At 40.9% G+C, this 12,286-nt stretch overlaps 1 protein-coding gene and 1 non-coding gene across 12 annotated transcripts in view; both read left to right on the forward strand.

The window, feature by feature from the left end:
- PUM1 (pumilio RNA binding family member 1) overlaps positions 1-12,286 on the forward strand; it is a 51,877-nt gene that overhangs the window by 15,672 nt on the left and 23,919 nt on the right. For 4 of the 11 annotated variants that reach the window (XM_035117507.2, XM_035117510.2, XM_035117518.2 and 1 more), the window contains 6 exons: positions 4,684-4,792; positions 5,434-5,612; positions 6,264-6,430; positions 7,769-8,039; positions 8,870-8,963; positions 11,144-11,260. In XM_035117507.2, coding sequence (XP_034973398.1) covers positions 4,684-4,792; positions 5,434-5,612; positions 6,264-6,430; positions 7,769-8,039; positions 8,870-8,963; positions 11,144-11,260 — 937 coding nt within the window. The remainder of the gene's footprint in view (positions 1-4,683; positions 4,793-5,433; positions 5,613-6,263; positions 6,431-7,768; positions 8,040-8,869; positions 8,964-11,143; positions 11,261-12,286) is intronic. The other 7 variants (XM_035117509.2, XM_035117520.2, XM_035117519.2 and 4 more) reach the window with 3 other exon arrangements.
- Positions 9,189-9,278, forward strand: LOC118088058 (small nucleolar RNA SNORD103/SNORD85). The gene has a single exon (XR_004692918.2). It is a non-coding gene; the product is annotated as a small nucleolar RNA SNORD103/SNORD85 (small nucleolar RNA).

Genomic DNA, 12,286 nt, shown 5'->3' on the forward strand with positions numbered 1-12,286 from the left:
CCTGAGTATGTCAGGTCAAAACTATTTCTCCATCTAGCTCAGTATGAACTACTCTGATCATATCCATCACCTGATCATTTAATTGGAAATGTCAGGAATTGAACTGGGGATCTTCACCATGATAAGCATGTTCGCCTCCAAATAATGAATGCTGTGAATCCATATTTATTTGCGTGATGGATGAATTGAGACCAGTGTTCGAAATGAGCCAGGCACATTTTGCATCTGATTATTAGCTGCTTGAAACCAAGTGAAGCCATCTCCGCCATCTTGTGGTGCATGCCTTGGGATCATTGGATCTTGACTGTTTTCACACACTAATGCCATGTCCTGTATAATTCTATCAGTTATGTTTTATCTGCACAATCAGAATGAATTCCCGGAACCAGAATGCTTTTTCTGTGCAGCCTGAGCAGGGAATGAAGTTAATAGCTAATTAGCTTGTCTTCACTTTCCCCACCCCACTGCCCTACTCACAGTTGTGAAGAATATTCTAACATTATGAATGGTCCATGTCACCATTAAGAAAAAGAGGTAGGAATAGGCCAATATTTATGTGGACTATCCCTGGATAAAGTTCCCAAAAGTTCTTAACCAACTCAAGATTGTCATCTGAACTAGCCAGATGTTTAACTGATAATCAATCACAGCCCGTTGATCAATCACAGCCCGTTGATCCTTACACTATATATGAGTCCACTTTTGGTTGTGGGGCTCAGAAAGCAGAGTACATGTATATGAGTTTTTATTCCAGAAATAATAGCAAAAAAGCAGGAGATTATATTAATAGAATATTCAAAGATGGCTCATGAAGCCCACACAATCTTCAATTGTCCATTCTTGACCCTGATATTAAAGAAAATCCACTGATGTGCAAAATGCTTGTCTGACTATAAGAACCAAGTATGCTAACTTAATTGCTTCAGAATTGGATAAAGGATATCATCACTCTAATTAAAGTAGTTGCTAGTATGCCCCTGAATATGTTTCATGTTGAAGATGACAGTGAAATAAGTAACAGGAAATTAAGTAGTTCTTTGGAGGGAACCAGTAGTATATGCTGCACTGGAAGATTTGGAGAAATAATTTTGATTGGGTAGGGGGAGAGAACAGGGCAGACTCACAGTTTGTGACCCCCCCCTGCCCCTTAAAGGATTTAAATGGAATGATCCAGCAACCTTCTTATGTACTAGCTTTTACATTTGCCAGCACTGAAGAGCTTTGCACATACATAATTATAGAGTGAGTGCACAGATAATGGCAGTCCAAAATTTCACAGTGAGGCAGACTTACTAGCTTGCCTCTTGATTGAATCCATAGAAATGAAAAAAAAAATCATAAATAGAAATTGCTCACTAAGAATGTCTCTGTTGTCATACTTCAGAATTTAGCACCTGAGAGTCAGCAGTTTAAGCTAATCATGGCATGCAAATACCTTGTATCATTGAAATTTCTGTAGCCCCCCTGATAATATTTTCTTCAAGAAACAAGTGAACTGTCAAAAAGTCTGGGCCTGTAGCAAACAGCTGACTCCATGGTATAGATATCTCCCCATAGAAATAGTTTGGCAGAGAGTATCTCACCCTACGAACGGATGACTTGGATTACTGCATGACTTAGAAAAAGAGCAGCTGGTTAGCTGGGGAACTGACGAACTAAGCTGTCAACCCTGTTAGCAGCCACCTAACTAAATGACTAAATAGTTTTATCTATTTTGAAAAACCTAACAATACCAGTATTTATTTTCACGATGCTATCTGGATTAGTCAGCTTGGAAAAGAGATTGCTAGGCAAAGAACAGTGAAAAAAATGAAATGTTTGAGGTTTTTTATTTTATAGTCAAGCAGTATATAATTTTAAACACAACAAACAGTTGGTTTTATATATAAGCTGGTAAAGGAGTCAATATAAGTGACCAGGAAGGGAGGCAAAGTGTTCCCAAGGCCTAAGAAGGGTTTAATAAGATAGTGAGTGAATGGTTCACAGCCTTAATAGCCAAGCTACTGAAATTCAACACACCTTGAAAAATACCAGAAAGTGTTTTGTTTTCAATAAGCCAGATCTTGCGTTTGATTTGCAAAACTTTGGCCCCTCCATGTGCCATGGTAACGGTATCTTCCTTTGAAACACTGCATAACCCAAGAAGATCGCAAGGACTTCATTGTCAGTGCTTTAATTGACTCTGATTCAGTTTGGCATACTGCGGGCAGAATAAGTGAAGCCTGATTCTGCCCTTTATAAAGATGTTAAATAAAAAATAATGAATAAAGGCAGCTGGTTAATGGTAGAGTGTGGGAGGTAGACTTTCAGGATGTACTTGTGTTGTGCAAAAGGAATAGAAACCTGCCAGGACCTCAGGGCCAGCAATCTCCATATTTGCCAATGGAAGAGGCTTTCTCAGAAAGATTTACAAGTTGACGTTGTTTATCACCAGCTAAACATACACAGGAAAACCATTCTGACATATATTGTGAACATTGTGATGGAAAGGTGCTATGCAGTTGGTAAAATGCTTGGTTTGTAGCATGACAACGCCTCCCTTCACTCTGCCATAGCTGTTTCCCAGGCGTAAGCATCCCATGTAACTTACTCTTGTTCAGAGTGTATGCAGGGCCTGAGTTAGGCTGATATGGATGTAGGAAGGCTAGAAAGGCCTTTTAGCTGGAGTTCATAATATCTCATTTCCTTCTAACAGCAAAATCTGCTACAGAGTGCCAACAGAATTGCCAAAACAGGATGACTGGGGGACACTAGAGAGGGCTATCAGCATGCTGGAGGGGGAAAAAATAACTTAAGTGATCCCCCCCCGCCAACCCCCCCCAGCACCATGTGTACTAAGCATGCTAATTGGGCACAGAATGCTGAATATGTATTAGAGGGGGGAAATGGAGAAGCAGATTCAGGGATGAAATGAAGTTTCCTGTATAATAATAATAATAATAATAATAATAATAATAATAATAATAATAATAAAATAATAAATTTATTATTTCTATCTCGCCCATCTGGGTTTTCCCAGTCACTCTGGGCGGCTTTCAACTGAACATTAAAAACAAAATAAAGCTTCAAACATTAAAACTTCCCCTAAACAGGGCTGCCTTCAGATGTTTTCTAAAAGTCGGATAGTTGTTTATTTCCTTGACATCTGTTGGGAGGGTGTTCCACAGGGGCTAGCATGAACACTGAGCAGGAGCACTTCACATTGCAACATTTTGCTGCAGGTCACACTTGTCCTTTATTATTTGAAAGGTTCTAATATGTACTGGATCATGTATGTATGGAAATAATGAAAAGAGAACGTGCCTACAGGCTCACAGTCTATACCAGGGGTCAGCAACCTAAGGCCCACAGGCTGGAAGTGGCCTGTGGAGGTCGTTTGACCATCCCACGAGCCGCCCCTGAACCGAGCCGCCTGCTCGCGCGCTGCACTACACCAGCTCGGTGTGGGGACTCGCTTCTGTGGTGCCGGAAATCATGTCTGCACAGACACCGGAAATCGCATCTGCGCAGACACAGATGCTGGAAATCGTGGGCACACAAACAACAAAAATTGTGGGCGCATGCGTGCACGCGATCTGGCCCACGGAGGGATCTCCACGGGACTTAACCGGCCCAAGTAAGATAAACCTTGCTGACCCCTGGTCTATATAACATGAGGAAAAGGGGACTTGTTTTTCCTGTTCAATTGTTCAGCTCCTGACTTGTTAAACCTAAGAACAAAGGAGAGCCCCAGTAGATCACACCCAACAGTCTATCTAGTCCTGGACCCTGTTTTCCAGTTTGATGCTTCTGTGGAGCCTACAAGCTTCCACCTCATTTTCTCTTTCCTCTGGTGCTTCCATCATGGCTTAATGAAACTATGGCTATTAATGTGTTGGTTTTCTAACCAGGATCCCATTATTGTTCTAGACAGGACGGAATAATAATGCATTTTCCCCCTTTCCAGAGCTAGATCTCTTCTTTCACTCCACAAATTGGTTTTCCCACGTGTCCACCAGCCCCAACCCAGTCCCAAAGCTTTAGTTCTTGTGGATATATTTGGATACAGTATTTTCGGTCTGAATTGAAGAGAGAGAGCATTTAAATGGTGTTTAGAGTGTGTTCCCCACTTAACATGATTTTTTCTTTTCTTTTTTTAAAAATAATTTTTATTAATTTTACAGAAAGGAAAACACAACACTTTAACACAACAAATACAAACAAAAATAACAAAAGAAAACATTATAAGAATAACAAAACAACAACAACAAAACCCCACAAAAGTCCAAATACCATAATCCTTTTCCCTTAACATTATCAGAGGGGACTTCCTCGAGTTCCTTCTATCTGCGGTTCATTTCTCATTCATCTTTAGCAATTTCCAATTCATTATTTAAAACTCTTTACAATTTCAATTCTCTCATACATCAATTTATTTAACATAATACTTAAACCCGCAGTTTCTATAAACTTCTAAATTTAGTCTTAATATACAATTTTACCATACTTTTTAAGATAAACTTTAAAATCTTTCCACTCTTCTTCAGTCGCTTCTTCTCCCCGGTTGTGTAGATTTTTTCTTATGCATACAGGGGCTCGGAACGTAACCCCTCCATAGGTTTGGGGAACACCTGTATTAATATCTTAGTTTATCTTTAAAGATAACCTTTAAACATGTGGTATATTTCTCATTTTGTTTTACAGCAGCTTTTGCCAGGCAAAAAGTTTTGGGAGTCTGATGATTCAAGCAAAGATGGACCAAAAGGAATATTTTTGGGTGATCAATGGAGAGACAGTGCTTGGGGAACATCAGGTACCTCAAACCATCACATAAATCATTTGGAGCAAGTTTTTCTACTCTTTACTGTCTTCCTCACATCTCCTTAAAAGCACTATAGTAGAAACATTTTAGAAAAGAGATAAATAATATCCCTAAACAGTTGTACAATACACTTAGATATGCAAGGTTCTCCTATTTAAAATTTGTTTAATGCAGGGCTTTGCTGATCTGTCTGTGTTTGTGGGGGATGTGGAATGGACAGTTGAGGACAGGGCTAGCTGTGACTATGTTGGGTTGCACCTGCCTCTTTTAAGAGCTGCACATGCACCTGGTCATGACTCTCTTTGCCACTGTTTTCCCGGGTTCTGTGGAAGGGGGCAACATGAGAGAACGAATGACAGGTGAGTTACTGGAGAAAGATGTAGGTGGGTATCACATGAGTAATTACAAGGCAGTTCTTGTGGCTGCTGTCTTCATCAGTTACCAGATGTTAGTTTGAATTCTGCATTTTCTTGAAGTCTGTCATTCTCTCCCTCCTGTTTTTGCCTTAGTTTTAAGCTGTTCAGAGGAAGTTAGGAAGCACATTTTCTGAAGATGCACAGTAATCTAATGCTGAGCTCCTTCAATTTTGCTACTGATATATGTATAAATATAGCCATTTGTTTTTGTTGCAGATCATTCTGTTTCTCAACCAATCATGGTTCAGAGAAGACCTGGCCAGGGTTTTCATGTGAATAATGAGGTTAATTCAGTGCTGTCCCCACGATCGGAAAGCGGTGGACTTGGAGTTAGCATGGTAGAGTATGTGCTGAGCTCATCCCCGGGGGATTCCTGTCTCAGAAAAGGAGGATTTGTAAGTATAGTGGATGATATCTGGTGTCACTGTCTCTACATCATTATGTCTGTTCCTGTTATGTCCAATACATCATCATCGATTTGGAACAGTTGGGAATCTATTACATTATAAATGCCCAAAATATGAAGCTGATACAGGATAGTTTTTAAAAGGGAAGGGAGTAGAGTAGCTAGCCCAGAAGTGAACATCCAGTTGCTTTTTAATGATAGGCACTGACAGTTTATTCAACAGAATTAACACCGAGTAACTTTTACCTTATTAAGATCAAGATTGTATATCACAATTCTGCAGGAATGCAGGAAAAGTGCAGATTGTGGCATTAGGTGCAGAATTCAGCCTCCTGAAATTGTATCTTTTGTCCTGAAGAAAAGGATAGTTCTAGTTTTTATGTGCAAACAGGTTCTGAAGAAAGCTCAGAAGTCAGAGGGGCAGCTGAGTAGGGTTTCCATTATGTGTGCACAATTGCATTCACATGAACGTGTGTTCAGGGCATTAAGTGCATCAAAGATGCCACTATAAATTCCAAAGTAAAAATGCTAATTGTGATGTCAAATGCTAATTGTAAAATTTGCTGCAGAGGTGTGTGGTTGTTTTTTTTTTTTTGCTTTTTTTTAAAGAAGACATTGTGAAGTCCTATATTTTACACAGGGGCCAAGGGATGCTGAGAATGACGACAATGATAAAGGGGACAAGAAAAATAAGGGCACATTTGATGGTGATAAATTAGGTGATTTGAAGGAAGAGGGAGACGTAATGGACAAGGCAAATGGATTGCCTGTACAAAATGGAATTGATGCTGATGCAAAAGATTTTAGGTAAGTATGTGAGTCCAAAAAAGTACTGGAACTGGAATTTAGAAAGCAGTAGACCAGAAGGGGGGGGGAATTGGGTTTCATTTGGGAGCTGCTAGTTGTAATCAACATTTGTTTGGTGTTCCTTTGAGATCCGAAAAGAACACATTTTTGCTCACGCAGGCCAGGCTGGGTTCTCTTTCAGCTAACCTACTTTCTTCCCATCTGGAGGCTTCTCCACACCTCAGAGGTGGCTTTTCAAGGGATACAGTGAGTTGAAGCAGGAGGCAGGAAAACCCTAGGCTGTCAACAGAACTCTGCTTATGACTCAGGGCCAATGAATAATCTGTGTTAAAATATGCTGCTGTGGTTGGGCACACTTTCCTATAGTTGAGAAAAGTGCAGTGACAAAATAGCAAAACAAATGCAACTTTTGTTCCTGAAAGCAGCTGTGAAATGTAGGTGGGTTGCAGTCTCCCTGAGCAGGCCCATTTATAAATGGCAGGAAACATGTTTGGGGATGGGTAATTTTAATGAGAGGCAATCCCAACTACAGTTGGTGTAGTACAGTCAAGCAGAATGTGACTAGTATATATTTGAATAGAGAGAACACTTGGTGAATGAATGCACCTTCCATTCACTGGAAGCTAAACTTTTGCAGCAGGGAGCCTTTTCTATGCATGTAAACTCCCTGTGTGGTTTACACCCATGATCTAAGTAGGTGTAGGGCAACCTGCACAAGTAGAACTGTTTTCCCTGCATGAAGCAGGCTACAGGGTAAAGGAAATGTGATACATCTGGAAAGGGTGGAGGGTAACTGAAAAAGAGATACGGAATCAAACCAAGGATGGGGTGAATGATTGGGGCAGGCAAAATATAGGCGACAAAGCCCACAAAGTGTGGCTGCAGGGAGGATCCTCTTCTCATCACCCCATTTCCAAGTTCAGGAGAAGGGAGGAGATTGCCATATCTGATGGGTTGGGGAGGTAAAGGGTGCTCTCCAAGGTGAGTGATGCAAACAAATTTATTGGCAGCTGTATGAGAGAGAAGGGAAGGTCTTTAAAGAACAACAACCCCAGAATTTTAGATGTAATTTAATAGGGCAGATATTGGAGGTAAAGTGGGAAACAAGGGAACTCTTAACAGCTGTACCAGCAGCAACAATAATAGATCTACAATACAAAACAACCAGGTGATGTGGTGAGTTATTTGGTGTTTCAAAAAGATGGGAAGGGGAAAAAGACACAACTTTTAAAAATACATTTTAAAACTGTCCTGCCATTGACACTGATGGTGTGTTGTTGATTTAATTTTTTTTTTGCTCTGAGTAACTGTTTTGTAATGCTTTTTCTTTTTCTTTAGTCGGACACCTGGTAACTGCCAGAACTCTGCAAATGATGTGGATCTTTTAGGGCCAAACCAGAATGGATCTGAAGGCTTAGCCCAGCTAGCTAGTACGAATGGTGCCAAGCCTGTGGAGGATTTCTCCAACATAGAGTCCCAGAGTGTTCCACTGGATCCCATGGAACATGTTGGCATGGAGCCGCTTCAGTTTGATTATTCTGGCACTCAGGTACCTGTGGATTCAGCTGCAGCAACTGTGGGCTTATTTGACTACAATTCTCAACAACAGGTAGATCTTGCATCGATTAATATGGACCCCTTTCCCCACACTCTGTCTCCTGCAGGACATGGGTTTGCACACACAAACCTATGCATCTGGAATAACCATGCAACTTTTCCTTTTGATATGTATAAAACAGCTGGATATCCCCATCCTTTCCCCCCTCCCTTGATATTTCTAACTGCTCTGGGCACTTGCACTATAGGTTAAGCATATAGGTTGTGCACTTCAAAGCTAGGGTCATCATAGCTGAAGAGCTTAGTCTGCTCAGTAAATGAACATCAGCTTTGTTTTACTGCCTAAAGTGTAGGAGGATCTGTGTAGCGAGAGCTAATTTATAGAAGTGTTTATTTTATAAAATATTACCCTATGCGTGCTTTCCACTTCATTCTGTTACTCTAAGATCCTTCTGCACCCATTAGTTGCACAGTCCTTTTGTGGCAGGAGCCACAGCTGCATTCTCAGCAGGGTCATGAATCTAAAAAAAATTATGCAGCTTAGCTCTTCGATGACTACACACAGCGTTGTCAATTGGGACACCCCAGCCCCCGTGAAGCAGGCATTTGACTGGGGGAAAGTGAGAGAGAAATATGAGAGTAACTCTAAGCAGATTGTGACCCTCTGAGGCAACGAGGTGCTAACATTCATAACATTAACAGCACTGGATTGAAAATAACCTGCCACATACATTTTGAATCTTTTCTGACTAGACTTTCATTGGATGACCTAGGCCTGGTGCCTACCAAGTTTAGCCCCGTTGGAGGAAAGTTCACACAACTACCTTTTAACTGAGAATTTTAACTGAGTTGTAAAACACATCTTTAAATTTGATTTCTCAGCTGTTCCAAAGACCGAATGCACTCGCTGTTCAGCAACTGACAGCAGCACAACAACAGCAATATGCATTGGCAGCTGCTCATCAGCCGCACATAGGTAAGTCTTTCAGTCCCTTGTTTATCAGTAGAGTCCGGGTTGCCTTCTGTTGATCATCAGCATTTCTCCGGGTTGCTTTCAAAACAGCATTCATTTGTTTTGAAAGGGTAATGCAAGGGGTAATAGAGGAACTTGGGTTGGTGGGATTCGGGGTTGGAAAGGTTTGAGATTCCACTGTTTGTAACTCTGGCGGGGTGTGAGCATCATATTTTTGGCTCACTCATGTCTAGCAATGATGACACTCTTGCCCTCACTGAGAACATTGGTTCAGTAATGAGAGTTTTTTTTTAAAGTACTCATTTGCTCTGAGCCAGACATGAATGGGCTACTTGCAATATTCAAACCGGTTGTAGTTAAAGAATTCCATGTTTTTCTCCTGGAAGCCCTCTTAATAGACCCAACAGTGTGGATTAGCAATTATTTCTGGTTCTCCTAACAAAACTGGTTGAATAAATTATTTGTTACCTTGTTCTCACATTCTTTCCTTTGCACCATTAGAAAATGGATATACATGTAATTGCTTATATGGGCATTTGGTCGAAGGGCAAATGTCCATATTTGCAATTAATAATGAGAGTCGAGTAAATAAGTAATTCTTGGGTTTGACCCAAACACTGTATGTAAGGATAATCACTTCCACCTCCAGGGTTCACATTCCCTTTTAAATTGTGATCAGTACAATTTTCCATTATAAGAACTTCAGTGTTGCATTTTATTTATTTTATGCTAGTTTTCAAAAGACCATTTAACCTATATTTTGTGAGATTTATATGTGTTGTCATGCATATTTTGGAATGTATATGCAAGGGCATATAGGCATCTGTTTGCTTGTTTTTTCCTTCAGTTATTTTGTTTTGGCACTTAATATTCCTTGTATTCGTTGTTGGCATCCCAGATAGGGATATGTGGAAGCCTGAGAGAAAAGTTCACACCAAGAGCTTTGCCCCCTAACTTCCCTACAGATGTTCTTTCCTGAAGAGGCAAGCTTCTCTGTAAACTGCACAGCTGCTTGTCTCCGAGGTGCAAACAGCTTCACAAGAAAGCATGCCTCACAGTGTCCCCATATGGTGTCCCCCTGCTTCTTTTTGTATCCTGCCAGTGTGTGTATCCTGTCTGTTTTAGGACTTCCTACTTCTCCAGTCTGTTATTAATATGCCTTTGCATTGTTCTGAATTCTTCTAAGAGAATTCTGAGTTGCAAAGGAATATTACACACAAGTAATAAGGCTCTTGGTGGAAGTAGTTAGTGTGATGTTTGCTGTGACTAATTTCCAGATCTCTCTGGAATAATTTTTGTTTTTATGAAGTGGGTTTCATCTTTTCAATTTCATGGCATTCCAGAGCTGATACAAAAATCTAGGAAGCTTTCCAACATCTTACAGCTGAACATGAAAATTTGTACATTTTTCATGCTCTCTTCTGATTAAAGAAACCTTGGTCAGTAAATTGTATCATCTTCAATTAGATCTGCAGATGAGGGGGAAAAACATTGTTCTAATGTGGCCTCCCGCAACCTGGTGCCCCCTAAATATTTTGAGCCATCATCAAAATCATCCCTGACAATTGGCCATGGTGGCTGCAGCTAATGAAATTTGAAGCCACAGTAACATCTGCAGGGCACCAGGTGGGGAGATACTGTTCTAAAGGGAAAAAAACATGCTTTGTTTTTGAATGATGTACACATGTATTACAACAGGCATTCTCTTACAAAAGAGGAAGGGCATGACCCCTCCAAGACATCACTTGCCACCTTCAGTTCATGCCCACCAGTTAATCATGACTACCTTTTTAGTCAATGGAAATTACAGTGGTACCTCTACTTACGAATTTAATGCGTTCCGAACGCACATTCGTAAGTCGAAAAAAAATGTAAAACAAATCCTATCTAAACCGCATCCAAGATGGTGGACGGAGCTCCATTCGTAAGTAGAAGCATTCGTAAGTAGAGTTCTTCATAAGTAGAGGTACCACTGTAATAGACTTAAGAGACGGCAACCCTAATCGCTTGTTTTCTGAGTGAAGCGTCTGACTGTTACAGCTCAAATTTTAGACCCGTGTCTTTTTCCATGATAGATAAGTTGGCTCAATCTCCAAGACACGCACACGCACACACAATCTCTCTAAAACACACTCACGTTTTGGTAGGGTTGCAGTTCTAGTCAAGTTTGTTTTTACTGACAGGTATGTTTTCAGCAGGTTTAGCTCCTGCTGCCTTTGTGCCCAATCCGTACATCATCAGCGCTGCTCCTCCAGGAACGGACCCCTATGCTGCAGGGCTTGCCGCAGCTGCAACGTTAGGTGAGATGCTTACTGAGATGTATGGTTATTTTTTTAAAAAAATCTATCTATCTATCTATCTATCTATCTATCTATCTATCTATCTATCTATCTATCTATCTATCATCTATTTATCATCTATCTAATGCTGTAAGTTGGGGGAGTTTCCTGCTCATGGGTGGAAAGTTTTTACACCTTGCAGTAGAGCACTGGATGAGAAAGCATAAAACTGAATCCAAAGATGTTTTGCTTCTGCAGCACAAGTAGCAGCATGAGAACAACGGTAGAACTGGCCTGTTATAGCACCAACCTATCATAGCACTGTTTTTCTTCTGCATGTGGTCGTTTAACACCATGTCAAAAGTGACCCTGTGCATTGGGTCTCATGTAGGTCTTACTTGCATTCAAGGGCTCTCTTGGCATTTGAGTGCCTTCACAGCTTAAGCAGCTGAAACCATAGCAAGCTTAAGATAACCATAGCAAGCTTTAAAGCATGTTAGATTGTTTGCGTTCATCAATATTCTCTTGCGAAATTGGTCTGGGAAATGAGAAACTATAGCAGGATCGCCATGGCAGAGGGGATTTTTTTTTAAAAAAATAAAGGGCTTCTGATGACATTTTTGTAACCGCGTTTTAAATATTGGGGCCACGGGGCAATTTTTTTGTTATACAGGCGTCTCCCCACTTAAGCAGAGGTTATGTTCTGGGCCTCCACATGCATAACTAAAAAGAAGTGGGGAGCATCCTCTAAAAAGCCTCCAATCATCGGGTTTTTTTCATGCTCTCCTACTCTCCCCAATACAGCCCAAAATATCTGGAGTTGAAGCTCTGGGGCTGGCCAGAGGCTGGAGGGTACGTGGGAAAGTGGCCTATGCTGCTGCACTACCCTGAGTGCCAGCTGTTAGGCGGGAGGCTGAGCAGCTGAACCTGAATTGGAAATAGAAAGAGGGAGCACATGATTAACCCCACCTATTTCTGCCCCATTCTGAGGCAGCAACAGTTGGGAGGCCATTTCCATAATTTTTGGAAAGGAGGTGTGAAAGCATG

Source organism: Zootoca vivipara, chromosome 6 (genome assembly GCF_963506605.1).
Source record: "Zootoca vivipara chromosome 6, rZooViv1.1, whole genome shotgun sequence".
Taxonomy (NCBI): domain Eukaryota; kingdom Metazoa; phylum Chordata; class Lepidosauria; order Squamata; family Lacertidae; genus Zootoca; species Zootoca vivipara.